This window comes from Anguilla anguilla, chromosome 10, assembly GCF_013347855.1.
Source record: "Anguilla anguilla isolate fAngAng1 chromosome 10, fAngAng1.pri, whole genome shotgun sequence".
Lineage (NCBI taxonomy): Eukaryota > Metazoa > Chordata > Actinopteri > Anguilliformes > Anguillidae > Anguilla > Anguilla anguilla.
This window is the reverse complement of record NC_049210.1, coordinates 11,610,663-11,625,207: the sequence shown is the minus strand read 5'-3', so window position 1 is coordinate 11,625,207 and position 14,545 is coordinate 11,610,663. Positions and strand designations below refer to the sequence as shown.

At 52.0% G+C, this 14,545-nt stretch overlaps 1 protein-coding gene across 8 annotated transcripts in view; it reads left to right on the top strand.

The window, feature by feature from the left end:
• LOC118206161 (AP2-associated protein kinase 1-like) overlaps positions 1–14,545 on the top strand; it is a 45,485-nt gene that overhangs the window by 3,707 nt on the left and 27,233 nt on the right. For all 8 annotated transcript variants that reach the window (XM_035378430.1, XM_035378431.1, XM_035378427.1 and 5 more), the window contains exons 2-8: positions 8,684–8,802; positions 9,780–9,888; positions 11,061–11,203; positions 11,581–11,702; positions 13,171–13,252; positions 13,532–13,664; positions 14,088–14,191. In XM_035378430.1, the coding sequence (XP_035234321.1) occupies positions 8,684–8,802; positions 9,780–9,888; positions 11,061–11,203; positions 11,581–11,702; positions 13,171–13,252; positions 13,532–13,664; positions 14,088–14,191 (812 nt within the window). The remainder of the gene's footprint in view (positions 1–8,683; positions 8,803–9,779; positions 9,889–11,060; positions 11,204–11,580; positions 11,703–13,170; positions 13,253–13,531; positions 13,665–14,087; positions 14,192–14,545) is intronic.

Genomic DNA, 14,545 nt, shown 5'->3' with positions numbered 1-14,545 from the left:
CGGCGCCCGGGCTCAGACCGCTGCGCAAGGCTGACACTCGTCCCCGTGTTAGCGTGCTAGCGTGTTAGCGTGTTAGCGTGGAGCCCTCAGGAGCACGCATGGAGCTCAAACCTGACCTGACAGCCCATACACCCACACAGTGTGCTTTCCTCTATTATTTCCCTGTAAAACTATTAGGATTGGGTCGGCTGTACTGCATTGAACTGTTTTGCATTACCTGACGTCCTACATATAGGCTGGCTTTGTTATTCATGTATAAAATATTGTGAATTTTGGAATGAGAACTACTGTAGGCCTAGGTTTCAGCCACGTTATTGGAATCTAGAGTAGGGGTTAATAGTTCCTGAAGAAGGCATGTTCTGTTGGCTGTCAGGAGGTACGTCTGTAAAGACCACCTGTCCTGGCCATTGGCAGACAGACAACATGTTGTTTACGATTAGCCAGATCGGAGTGGGAGGGGCATTGAGGCTGTGCTGGACAGTGGTTTGTTTTCCTGTGTAACGTGATGCCCGAGGCATGCGGTCCCGAGGCCTCACTTTGATTTCTGTGTGCAGAGAACGAGGGCCGTAATGGCTGCTTTGCGAGTGTGAAGTTTGGGTTTTGCTCCGAGGCACAGTTTTATCCCCTTCAGTCAATGTCAGTGTTTCCGGAGGCTTGACAGGGAAATGAACAATCCACCTTCGGCAACAGACTCTTCCATGCGCATTGCTCATTACATTTCAGGCATTTTTGCTCTAGGTGTTGCCTTGTTGCTTAAAATAAGACTCATAGCTGTGGGTGCTCCCACACACACACTACATTGCAGAGCTTAGCCTATATTCTGAATTTGGTGGATCTGTGAAATGATGCCAAGGAACTGTTCTGGTCAGTAGACTGTGCCAGATGCGGAGGCATAGGGCTGATGGGTGTAATTGTCTTCATTTCACAGCCAATTTATTTCTATCGAACTCTGAGAGGTGCCAAAGACTGGCTGACAACACCTCTCAGGCCCTCTCAGCGTGACGAGGGCCTTTATCTTCCGCCATGGCAGCAGTTCTGAGGGTCGGGTCCTCGAACCTAACATGCCTCCCCGTCCTCTAGAATGAGCCTCATTGCTGTGCTTTCGACACTGTGGCTCTGCTCTCTACACTGTGCCCTGTCTATCTGTCCTCCAAGCTGTGCACCGTCGCTCTGTCATCCACACTGTGCTCTGTCACTCTGTAATCTACAGTGTGCACTGTCGCTCTGTCATCCACAGTGTGGCCTGTCACTCTGTCATCCACACTGTGCCCTGTCGCTCTGTCATCAGCAGTGTGGCCTGTCTCTCTGTCATCCATGCTGTGCTCTGTGGCTCTGTCGTCCACAGTGTGCCCTGTCGCTCTGTAATCCACACTGTACCCTGTGGCGCTGTCGTCCACAGTGTGCTTTGTTGCTCTGTAATCCACACTGTACCCTGTTGCTCTGTCATCCACGGTGTGGCCTGTCGCTCTGTTCTTCACACTGTGCCCTTTGGCAGGAGGGAGAGTTTAACCGCAGTGGATGCTAAGCTCTCCAAGCTCTCTCTCTTGCCTGTACCATGTCATGGCCAAACGAGCAAGGGGAGCGTCCAGCACTGCAGCCCACAGCCATGGAGCGCGCAGCGTTGCCTGTCAGCTGAGAAGGCCTGCTGCTGAATAATGGATGGGCAGCGGGTGATTTATTCATCACTGCTACGGACGGGTGCCATCTGTCAGCCCACGATCTGCCAGGCTCGAACCCGTGGTCCTCCTGTCCGGCTCGGCAGCCGGCTGACTCCCCTCTGACCCTGAGGCCACACCCCCCGCCCACCTGCCGGGTCTGAAAATGTCCGCTCCTGTCCGGGCACGGACGGAAGCACGCAATGGTGCCAATCGTGCCTCGCAGGAGAGCGAGGCGGCCAATAGGCACGCAAGACCTCAGGTCTCTGCTTTCTCTCCGCCCCCTTTACCAGGGCAGCTGCCAACGTCCCCACAAGTCTGTATTATTACAAAGCCCTCTGAGAAAATGCGGTGTGCCCCGTATCTAAGTGGAGGAGAAACGCAGTGATAAGGTTAAATTCAGAGACTACATTACCTGCCATTTAAACCTCTCTGTTTAAACTGTCTCTACTCACGCAACCTCTGATCGCTAAAGGCTAATCCGCTTGGCCCTGTTGTGTCAAGCCGTGAGCGGTGCGGTGCGTTCAGCTTGGATCAGCGTTCAGGCGATCCTCGATTTCTTGATTGTGGCCTCACGCGGTTTCTCTCCAGGCTGTGCTGGCTTTTAAAAAAATGTGCAGTTTTGTTAAAAAAGAGAAACGGCTGGAATGTTTTTCCAGGGATCGTATTTTGTGGCTTTTCTGGAGGTGCAGCTCGGTCTGAGTTGTTTTCTCAGATGGCTCTGGGTTTTTGGGGGTGTAACGTGTTCCCGTTTTTTTGACGTTCGTGGGAATCGTCAGGTGTTTTTTTTTCACGGCCTGAGCGCTTCGGGCAAGCCCGGCTGTTATTCCGCCGCTACGTTATCTCCTGACATTTTAAATGGTTTTGACCGCCTCTGCTCCCTCCTGGCTGGTTTAATTTAGCTCTGTTCCCTTCTCGCGGTTAGCGGCAGACCCGAATCAGCCGGGTCTGCATCAGCGTCGCTCACACTGCAGTGATGCTGTAGTAATGATGATTCACTGCCGGTGATGTCGTCGTCGTTCTCGGCGGCCCCTGCTTCCTGGCTGAGGGGGTCTGTGTGACTGAGTGTGTCCGTGGCGCGGAGCAGATCCCCGGTGTTTAATTAAATGGCGCGTCCTCTCAAACTGTCAGGCTCCTGGTCAGCGCTCGGTCCGCCTGGGCTGCAGGCTGCTCTGGGGTCCTCTTATATCACCTCTGGCTTTGTTCGTGAGAGAAAAACTCGGCTGCTGTTTCTCGTGAGAGGCCTCTTAAAAGAAAAGGCAAAATTGTAGCAGAGCAGGCCTAGCCTTTTATTATTTAATTGCTCTGTTTACGCTATTAATTTGCCTGGGGGGATGTAAGCGCATATTTTATAAGTCATGAAAAATGACTACTGCGCTTCAGGTTAAGCACGTTGCTCAGTGTTGAAGCAGAAGTACTTGCGAACACTTGGGATTTGAACCTGCAACCTCTATTTTTATGATTTCCCACTGTGCCTCCCTGTTAAGGGTAAAAGCTTGTCTCCTTCAGTGTGCTAACGCTAATAACAGAGCCCCCTTCCCCTTCTGGGATGTTTGTTTGTGATGGTAGCAGTATAACGGACAGGTTCGTTTGTGTGCATTAAGCAGCCAGGCCGGGAGGCCGGACAGGTGTATGATTACGCTCGGTAACACTAGCCTCCGCGGTGCCTCAAACGGCCCTGCCGGCCGGCTGTGGCTCGGAACACCCGACACCGGGACCGCCAGATCGCACCGCAGCGGCACCGCAACCCCACCATCCTCCCCTCCGCGCCCCCACCATCCTCCCCTTAGCCTCGCCATTACGTAGCGACCGCCGCCGTGAGCGGTGCGCTGGGAATAGTGGGCTTATTTATAGCGTAGGACGCCGCGTAAATCCCATCACTGCCCTGACGGATATGCACTGTTACACTGGTGGGGTGGGTGTGTGTGCGCGTGTGTGTGTGTGTGTGTGTGTGTGAGAGAGACAGCGAGAGAGCGTGAGCGTGAGCGTGTGTGTGTGTGTGTGTGTGTGTGTGTGCGTGTGAGTGAGTGAGAGAGAGCGCGTGTGTGTGTGTGTGTGTGTGTGTTAGAGAGAGAGAGTGTGTGTGTGTGTGCGTGTGAGTGTGTGTGTGCATGTGTGCGTGTGAGTGAGAGTGAGAGAGCGCGTGTGTGTGTTAGAGAGCGAAATTGTGTGTGTGTGTGTGTGTGTGAGAGAGACAGCGAGAGAGCGCGAGTGTGTGTGTGTGTGTGTGTGTGTGTGTACACGTGTCTGTGTGGGGGGGGTATTATCCTGGCTCAGTGCTGTGAAGATGGGTTATTTCTGCCATTGTTGTTGACACTCCTGCAGGATGAGAAGCTTCCTGTTGGCGTCCAACCCCAAGCGTAACTGATCTTTAATTTCACGCAGGCGCTGTAGGATTAGGATACAGAGCGCAGGCTGAGAAAATCCAGAATACACCCCACCCCGTGTGTGTGTGTGTGTGTGTGCGTGCGTGTGTGTGTGTGTGTGTGTGTGTGCATGTGTGTGTGTGTGTGTGTGTTTGCGTGTGTGTGTATATATGCACGCAGACACATTTTCCCAAATGACCTGAGATGTTAGGCTACAATAAAAAGGAGAGTCCAAATGTGAACTGTGGTCTTCACCTGTACGTGTGATAAACGCAGCAGGCTCCCCATTAGCCGTGGACGTGTAGCGCAAGCGCAGTAACTCACACGGAACACGTGCCGGTCCAGTGGCCTGGCTGCGGTAATAGGATTGATCCTCTCGAGTCTCGCTGCAGCCGCAGGGTTAAATGCGCTGCTCGCCTCCGAGCTGCGAGGAAGCATGCTGTGTGCATAATCCCACACCCCTCAACCGTGTGTCTGTGGGAAAACCTTTTAGGGCCTCCAGTGGTCCTGAATTGACAGTCCACGCACGCAAGGCATTGTGGGAGTTCATTAAGAGCGGTGGTTCCCGAACCTCTCCTCAAGCCCTTGATTGGTTATATCAGGTGTGCTTGTGTTGGAGCACATTAAATAGCTGGATCTGGATGGGGGTTCCTGAGGAGAGGTTTGGGAACCACTGCTTTACGGAAAAGTCTATGTGGTGTACTGAGCACTTCAACATGTGGGTGACAGGTGATCTACCACAGTACCCATGCCCAATTTTCCATCAGATTTTCCATACACCCAGTCATGACTGTACTGCAGGCCTCTACGTCTGCCACGGAATCTTCTGTCCGTTCGCTCTTCTGTTTGCCTGGTGTGTGCATCCTCAGAATGGCACAAGTCTGTTTTTCCACAGTGGAAAAGAGTCAGCCTGCTTCCAGGTCTTCAGGAGAAAAAGTGCTGGAACACTCTCTGGTCTGTGTGCGAGCCTGAAGGCTCCCCGCTCTGGCAGGACCGGCAGGTGTGCCGTATCTCCTGAGCACCTGCGCCTTTAAAGCAGCAGCAGCAGCGGCAGGGGCAGCGTCGGGGAGAGCGCGAGGGCGCGGAGTCAGTCCCCGACGGATTACCGAAATATCATCCCGCCCCATATCTGTCTGCTGGCTCGGCGGCCCGCGGTGCCTGTGTGAGCCCAGCCGGCGCGGTCGCCGCGGAGCCGACAGCGCTACGGCACGCCAGCGTGTCGGGCCGCTCACGCGCTCACTGCAGCGCTGCGCTGGGGTGCAGACAGGCACGTGCGCATACACAAACACGCGTGCATACACGAATGCATGCACACACAAACACACATGCGTACACGAATGCATGCACACACAAACACACATGCGTACACGAGTGCATGCACACACAAACACACATGCGTACACGAGTGCATGCACACACAAACACACATGCGTACACGAGTGCATGCACACACAAACACACATGCGTACACGAGTGCATGCACACACAAACACACATGCGTACACGAATGCATGCACACACAAACACACATGCGTACACGAATGCATGCACATGCAAACAGGCGCAGAATCTTTAAGGCGACCGCCCTGTCCTGGAATGTTGTTCTGTCATCGCTAATGTTGCTGCAGAGCCGACAGCTAGTCTCCACAGTCCCGTCAAACCGAGCTCCTCGCCCATCGGCTGAGTTAAAGGGACCGTGCCAATCAGGCTCAGCTGGTTCCGCACACACCCTGTGTGCGGTCGGCAGCGAGTCCACGCCTTTCTCCAGCCTGCTGCACAGGAAGCGACGGCAGCAGACACATTCCACTTCCTGCACCTGCTAACCACAACGAATGCCATTGTAGCCATGATGCTATCTTTCTGTGTGAACTTCAATTCGTCTTGTTTAGTTTGTGCGGAGGAGATGAATCATTTTAGTTTTGTTTCAAACGTGCTGGGCTTCACTGCAAGGGAAGTGTTGAGGTACTTTGATGTATGGCAATAGGGCCCAAGCATGGTTTGTGTACTTATTTGTGTACAGTTGTTTGTATGTCTGTCTGTGTGTGTGTGTGTGTGTGTGTGTGTGTATGTCCCTGCGAGGTAGTAACGGCAGCCCAGATTTGGGTGTGTGTGAGATGAGCATGTAGCTGCATGAAGCCCCACCCTGTCAGCACAGAGCTCCTGACTGGCTAGAGTAGCATGCACTGTACCTACATCCCCATTGGAATAGCATGCACAATATCTGTGTCCCCGTTGGAATAGCATGCACAGTGTCTGTGTCCCTGTTGGAGTAGCATGCACAGTGTCTGTGTCCCTGTTGGAGTAGCATGCACAGTGTCTGTGTCCCTGTTGGAGTAGCATGCACAGTGTCTGTGTCCCTGTTGGAATAGCATGCACAGTGTCTGTGTCCCTGTTGGAGTAGCATGCACAGTGTCTGTGTCCCTGTTGGAGTAGCATGCACAGTGTCTGTGTCCCTGTTGGAGTAGCATGCACAGTGTCTGTGTCCCTGTTGGAGTAGCATGCACAGTGTCTGTGTCCCTGTTGGAGTAGCATGCACAGTGTCTGTGTCCCTGTTGGAGTAGCATGCACAGTGTCTGTGTCCCTGTTGGAGTAGCATGCACAGTGTCTGTGTCCCTGTTGGAGTAGCATGCACAGTGTCTGTGTCCCTGTTGGAGTAGCATGCACAGTGTCTGTGTCCCTGTTGGAGTAGCATGCACAGTGTCTGTGTCCCTGTTGGAGTAGCATGCACAGTGTCTGTGTCCCTGTTGGAGTAGCATGCACAGTGTCTGTGTCCCTGTTGGAGTAGCATGCACAGTGTCTGTGTCCCTGTTGGAGTAGCATGCACAGTGTCTGTGTCCCTGTTGGAGTAGCATGCACAGTGTCTGTGTCCCTGTTGGAGTAGCATGCACAGTGTCTGTGTCCCTGTTGGAGTAGCATGCACAGTGTCTGTGTCCCTGTTGGAGTAGCATGCACAGTACCAGCATCTGCAGCCCTCTTCTCTCTTCCCTCTGACTCGGTGTGCTATTTTAAGCCAGCCTTTATCGGGGCTTTCACTAGCTTTTGACTGAAAACAGATTTTGCAGCATGCCTTCCCAGGGCTGTGACTACAGTTGCGTGACTGGGGGTCAGCGTGTCTGTTTGCATATGTGCGAGTGAGTGTGTGTGCGCGTGTGTGTGTCTCTGTGTGTGCGTGTGTACATGATGGACCCATATGCGGGGATCAGATAGCTGTGACCGGGCCGTGGACCATCTGTAGTTCGGGGTCATGGGCAGGCTGCCCCGGTCATGCCTGATAAAGCGCCCAGCGGGAAGGGGAGGGGAGGGGAGGTGGCAGGCCTCAGGGCGATCATCGGGAGGGGGGAGCACAAAGGCCGCTGGCCTCTCGCCAGTACAGCCGTCCACTAAAAAAACACCCCACAGTAATGGGCGGTGAGCGGGGCGTTTTCCATACACCCAGGAACGGCTCAGCAGCTCCCCTCCGGCACCAGAGACGCGACCCCGCTGCGCCTCTTGCCATTTTTAGCGGCCGCTAGTGTCACGCATCACATAGCCGCCGCCTGCATTAGCCTGCAGGGGAGCGACGCGCCGCTCACAAAGGCCGCATCAGAGCTGCGCAGATACCCTCTGCGTCGCCATGCAGCGGATGCGTGGCCTGCGCGTCTCCCGGCATGTCTGGGGCTGCGTGGGTGGCGACGACGATGTCGCCGTGCTACGGTACGAGGCGCCTGCGAGCGCAGCGAGTGATGCACGGGTGCACCGACGTGTCAGAACGAGATAAACCGCGTCGGAAATGAAATGGAGCGCACGCATTCGCCGGCGATTTATCATGGAGACGACGGCAATATTGTCACCGTTACAACGGCAATCTGAAGCCGCGGCGCCATCCGTCTTGAGTTCTCCGGCAGCCGACCTGTTTCTGTTCATCTGGAACCGACGCGCCGGTGCCAGGACAGCTCAGTAGATTGGCTCAGCAGAGCCTAAATCCCCAGAAATAACGAGCACGTGAATCACTTGCCTTTTTTTTTATTGGCCATTACATGACAGTCAGTGGTTTGAACACGGGACCAACGGAGTCCTGCAGGGTTCAGCCGGTTTTATTTCGGTACGCTTTTCTGGTTTGGTGGAGAGGGTTCGTAGCGGTAAGGAACTGTAAATCTCTGAGCGGTGTTGGCGGTAACGTACCCGCTGCACGCCTCGATGGGCGATGTGTGCTGCTGTCTGTCAGGCGTGCGTCTCGCCGTCTAACCTGCCGGATGTTTTTCTCGGAATCGGCTCGGTGTTGACGGCGGTGGATTCTCACTTTTCTTTCCACATCTCTCTCTCTTCATCTTCCCCCTCCCTCTCTTTCTCTCTCTCATTATCTGCCCCCCTCTCTCACCCCACACCCTCGCTCTCACTATCAACCTCTCCCTTTCTCTTTCACACCCCCCACCCCCTCTCTCACCCCCTTTTCTCACTCCCTCTTGTTCACACCCATTTCCAATTTTCTCTGTCCCATCCCTCTGTTTTTCCCTCTCTCTGTCTCACTCCCCCTCTCTTTTCCCCATTTCTCTCTCTCTCTTACTCTCACACTCTCTCTTGCTCTCACTGTCTCTCCCTCTCTTTTCCCCTTCTCTGTCTCTCTCTCCCTCTCCCTGTCCCTCTCTCTCCCTCTCTCTCTCTCTCTCTCTCCCCCCCCTGCAGGAGGCTTTGCCATCGTGTTCCTGGTGCGGACTCACCAGGGCGTGCGCTGCGCCCTGAAGAGGATGTACGTCAACAACGAGCACGACCTGCAGGTGTGCAAGCGGGAGATCCAGATCATGGTGAGCGCCCGTGCGTCCCTGGCGACCAAAGCTGACCGCGTCAGACCGCGCTTAGAAAGACGCGCGTTGCGGTCTGACGTAGTGAAGGTGATCTGGAAAGCCCGCCCTCCTTTTGCCCATTCGCCCATAAACACGTTCTATTTTTGACGGACATGGCGCACCAAACGCCAAGCACCACCGACTGTGACTGCCCTGGCCACGTCTTCACACGCCACTTTTCTTTGACTGCACTGTGGGAGAGCAGGAGCACAATCCTTTATGACTCTGACACAGAATAACAAACAAAAAAAAAAACCCCTCTTATTTTTTCTGAGACTGCAGGAGAGGGGAGAGGCACTGGTCCATGAACAGGTGTGTCTGATCGAGTCGCTGGGCCCTCTCGGTCTTATTTTCACAGTGCTTTAGCTTTGCCGGTCAGGAGAAAGGCAGAGCCAGTTGTGCCACTGTGAATAGTTCGTTCTGGTTTCACATGAATAAATTCTTGTCACAGATTGCAGTTTAGCTGAATTTATTATCCTTGCTTGGAATTGAGATTCTAGTTTTAAATAGGGGGTGACAGTTTACAATGCGTCTCAGACCCTTTGCGCAGTTGGATTTAGTAACCAGTGGGGGATGGGAGTGTAGTACTGACTGTTAGCCCCACCCTCCCAGTAACCCCAGTGCTGAAGTCATTCTGCCAGCTCACTGGCTCTGGCAGGCCCCGGTCCGTGTTCCGGAATCATTGTTGCCGTGGTTATAATTATTATTATCAGTCCCCTGGCAGGTGCTGGCTGCGTGCCTCGCGCATGCACACGTGCTGAGCTGCAGAACAGAGGCTCGCACTGTTGGGCCGGGGCCTGGAGCGCGTTCTGCATGCAGCTGAAGGGAGTGCTCCCCTCTGCCTAATACTGCAGCCTGCAGGCAGTGAAGATGGGATAGAGGAGTGTGTTCACAGGCCTAATGTGTGTGTGTGTGTGTGTGTGTGTGTGTGTGCACAGAGGGACCTGGTGGGCCACAAAAACATTGTGGGCTTCCTGGACTCCAGCATCACGGCGGTGGGAGCGGGAGACGTGTGGGAAGTGCTCATCCTCATGGACTTCTGCCGCGGTGAGTCTGTCTGTGTCCGTTTGGTCTGTGTATCTGCGTCTGTCTGTGTCTGTATGTCTGCGAGTCTGTCTGTGTCTGTATGTCTGCGAGTCTGTCTGTGTCTGTATGTCTGCGAGTCTGTCTGTGTCTGTATGTCTGCTAGTCTGTCTGTGTCTGTATGTCTGCGAGTCTGTCTGTGTCTGTATGTCTGCGAGTCTGTCTGTGTCTGTATGTCTGCGAGTCTGTCTGTGTCTGTATCTCTGCGAGTCTGTCTGTGTCTGTATGTCTGCGAGTCTGTCTGTGTCTGAATGTCTGCTAGTCTGCCTGTTGGTCAGTCGGCTAATAATTTCCTCAGAAATCTCCTTAATTCCCTGAAAAGGCCTTCTCTTCATTTTTGATGCCTCAGCAGCTGTGTGCATCTTTATCTTCCTCCTTTCTGTAATTTGAGCTGGGCCGCTCTCTGACAGCTGAGAGTTGTGAGTGTGTGGCCTGTGTGCTCATTAATCTATGGCGTGCACCTTTACTGTGAACGCTTAAATGGAATCACCACAGGGCCTCTTGCTCTGATGAGCTTTTGTTTTATTGGCTCAGAAAAGTCAGGTCCCCCCCCCCCCCCCCCCCCCCCCCACAGAGCCACCAGCCTTCGGTGATCACTGGCACTGCAGCACACTGTGTGATTATTGGCTGCGGCAGGTTTCTGCGTAGAGTTTGCAGGGGCCTGAAGATATTGGAAATTGATGTGTCACAAAGAAGTGTACATGGTATGCTTTGCTTGCTCTGTGTGTGTGTGTGTGTGTCTCTGTGCGTGGGTGCGTGAGTGTGTGTACGTGCGTAGGCTTAGCTTGCTGTGCGTATGTGTGTGTTTGTGTAATGTGCCTGTGTGTGCGTGTGTAACATGCCTGTGTGTGTGTGTGTGTGTGTGTGTGTGTGTGTGTGTGCCTGTGTAATGCGCCTGTGTGTGCGTGTGTGTGTGTGTAATGTGCCTGTGTGTGTGTGCGTGTGTAACGTGCCTGTGTGTGTGTGTGTGCTCCTGTGTAACGCGCCTGTGTGTGTGTGTGTGTGTGCCTGTGTAACGCGCCTGTGTGTGTGTGTGTGTAACATGCCTGTGTGTATGTGTTTGTTTGTGTGTGTGTGTGTGTGTATGTATGCATGTGCCTGTGTAACGCGTCTGTGTGTCTGCGTATCCCCTGCAGGTGGGCAGGTGGTGAATCTGATGAACCAGCGGCTGCAGACGGGCTTCACGGAGGCCGAGGTGCTGCAGATCTTCTGTGACACCTGCGAGGCGGTGGCCCGGCTCCACCAGTGCAAGACCCCCATCGTCCACCGTGACCTCAAAGTACGCGCTTACGCTCGGCTTCCCTGCCCACTCACCCGCTCACCCACACACATGAGCGATGCCTTCCATACTACAGAGACATACCTCACATCTAACCTCAGATCTGTGTAGTATGTCAGACTGTGAGAGCCTATGACCTGTAGATGTCTAACATACATTATTAAAGTTCATTGCAAAAAATGTTTGTGTGGTCCATGAATTTTAAGATAAACAGTCATGGAATTGGAGGTTTTGTTAGCATATCCAGATATTGATCTCTCGCTCTCTGCCCCCCCCGCCCACTCTCTCTCCCCCCCTCCCCCCCGCCCTCTCTCTTTCTGCTTGTTTTCGTCTCTCTGTCCTTCTCTCTCTCTCTCTCGCTCTCTCTCTCTCTGCAGGTGGAGAACATCCTGCTCCATGACCGAGGCCACTATGTGCTGTGCGATTTTGGCAGCGCCACCAACAAGTTCCAGAACCCGCAGAGTGAGGGTGTGCCGGTGGTGGATGAGGAGATAAAGAAGTGAGTGTGTGCTCTGATATCCACGGAGGAGAGAGAAAAGCGAGAAGGGACTGAACTCCCCTTTTTCCTTAGAGGAGCAGAAGGGACTTAAGGCTTCACAAATCCCATAATGGGCGGGACCACCTTCCACATTGACAAAAAAACATTGCTTTGTCTATTAAAAGTTTGCGATTGGTTCACGTCAGTGAGGCACTGACTGCGTGTGAAGGCTAGGCTAGTTGTTTTGACCTTTTTGCACCAACTGATAAGTGTGGGTTGAGACGCTTTTCTGTTTAAGTTTATAATCGAAAGCAAACTCGTGTGAAAAAATGCACTGCAGTTTGTGGAAGAACTGCGTAGGAACTCTGAGTCACATTAAGCTAACCCCCCCCACACTCTGCAAAGTGACAGCATCAAGGATCTGGTGTCACACAGGGTAAACACTCCCTTCAAAGCTGGAAAATAGCTTTACCTGTGAACTTCTAACGTGCTTAAGGTTTTTAGTAGCGTCTAAAAAACCGAATGTAACCATGGAGACAACAACAATTTGATGGCGCAACTGTTGTACAGCCTTAGACAGAAGGTTGAAGGATGAGTCTGTGCTTCTCTCTTGATAATGGATTTTCCTTTATGGACTTCGATAGAATAGCGGAAGAACATGCTTTTTTCAGTGAGTGACAGTGTCACAGGATGTTCCGTCAAGAAGAATGAAATGGAAAGTTTACTGCTGACAGTTCTGACAGTTTATTTATTAATTTATGGTAAGTCTGAGGTTATTTCGCTGTTACCTTGACCATGGTTCTCGCCCGCTGGGCTGTTGGGAGGTGTTTGTACAGATACGTATGTCTCAGCACGTCTGGTAATTGGCCCCCAGCAGACGAACATCTGAAGGCGCAGGAACGCATTTAACGAGCTCTCCTGCCTGACGCGTAGAAGCGCCTTCGCCCTCTCGTCATTGGCCTCGTTTCCTGTGAGCTGAGGAAGGTCCTACACGGGGCTGTCTTCATCATCCTCACGCACGGCTCACCGCCTTTAGATCCCATGCGAATTAAAACTGACACCGCACCTTTAAGATAAGCCGTGAAGTACTGTTTGCCGTGGGTGCGTGCGAACTGAATATCAACACGGAATTGGACTGCCTCGCTGCGTCATAGAACCGGATGCCCTTGCATTATACAAAGAAATGCTGAGATTGCAGATGGCCTATTTGTTGTGCGGACACTGCGCCGAAGTATGCAAGTACGAAGTGGACAAATGTTTTTTATCGTTTACGACTTCTCGCAAAATGATCAGGGAATCAATAGCAAAATATTTTTGATTCATGTTTAACATTTTACACTTTTTTTTGCATGAAAACTCAAAGATGTCATTTGAGGTATATGCTCTTGTATATGAGGTATGTTGCAGCTGGGTGAATGCATATCAGTAACGGGCTCTGGTTGGTTGGTCACTTCCTCACAAGTCCCCTTTTGATTGGCCTGTTTCACAGATACACCACCCTGTCATACCGAGCCCCTGAGATGGTCAACCTCTACAGCGGCAAAGTCATCACCACCAAGGCTGACATCTGGGTGAGGACACCATGCCATAGCACTGCTACTTCTTCCCTTTTTTCCCTATCTCAAGTGCACCAGATACAACTAATCAAGGGCTTCATTAGTTGCATCAGGTGTGCTTAATGTGGAACTCATCAAATACTTGGTTCCGGCTGGGCGTGACCTAGAGGAACAAGCTCTTCCCAGTGCAGAAACCTCCACTGAGGCTCCTTATCTTTTTATCTGAATGTACATTACAGTAGTTGAGCCTGTTGGTGACTGTACTGTTGTCCCTCCTGTGTGTCTCTGTTGTAGGCCATGGGCTGCTTGCTGTATAAGCTGTGCTACTTCACTTTGCCCTTCGGAGAGAGCCAGGTGGCCATCTGTGACGGCAGCTTCACCATTCCAGACAACTCCCGCTACTCACAGGACATGCACTGCCTCATCCGTGAGTGTCCCTGATTATGCCTGCTCTCTCTTCCTCATTTTACCGGCCCTGTGTCTGGCACACTGTCTCACTGTTTCACTGTCTAACTCACTGTTTCACTGTTTCTCCATCTGTCTAACTCCCTGTCTCACTGTCCCTCAATTCATGTCTATCCATTTGAATGAACTCTCTGGCTGACTGCCATTGTCTCTTTACAGTCTCTTGCTCTTGTTATTTTTTGATGCAATGATATGGCTCTTTTTTTAACTGTTTCCCTTCTCTTCTTTGGGTACTCCTAGTTCACTCCTTTCTGTATGATTGTGTTCTATAATTTCATGACATAATTCTTTTTTTTATGCTAGAGCAATTCTTGGACTTGGACTATTTTTATAATGATATATTCACTTCCTTGTTGCACTCTCTCTCTCTTTTTCTCTTTGAAAGGTTACATGCTTGAGCCGGACCCTGATAAGAGACCAGATATCTACCAGGTGTCCTACTTCTCCTTCAAACTGGCCCGGCGGGATTGCCCTGTTCAAAACGTTCATGTGAGTTCCCCTTCTCAGCCTCGTTTCTGAGTTTCCTGCCAGATCCTGCTCTTAATTATTCAGTTTACAGAGTCATAAGTCTGATTTGAATCCATAATTACAACTGAGCGCTCTTTGTGTCCTTAACTAAAATAGCTGAGTGCGGTCTAGTATACGTTTGAATGAGGTGGATGTATACTGGAAATAAAGCCATGGTAAGATGTTAAAATATAAACCAGCCCTGGGTTTTTCCTAACCTGAAATGGGTCTTTGGAGGGAAGGGAATGCAAAGACCCACAGCTTTGAGCTTGTGTGCTCTCACAGAAACACACCGTTAATAATGTAAGTGCTGCAGGTAATGATAGAGCAAACAAC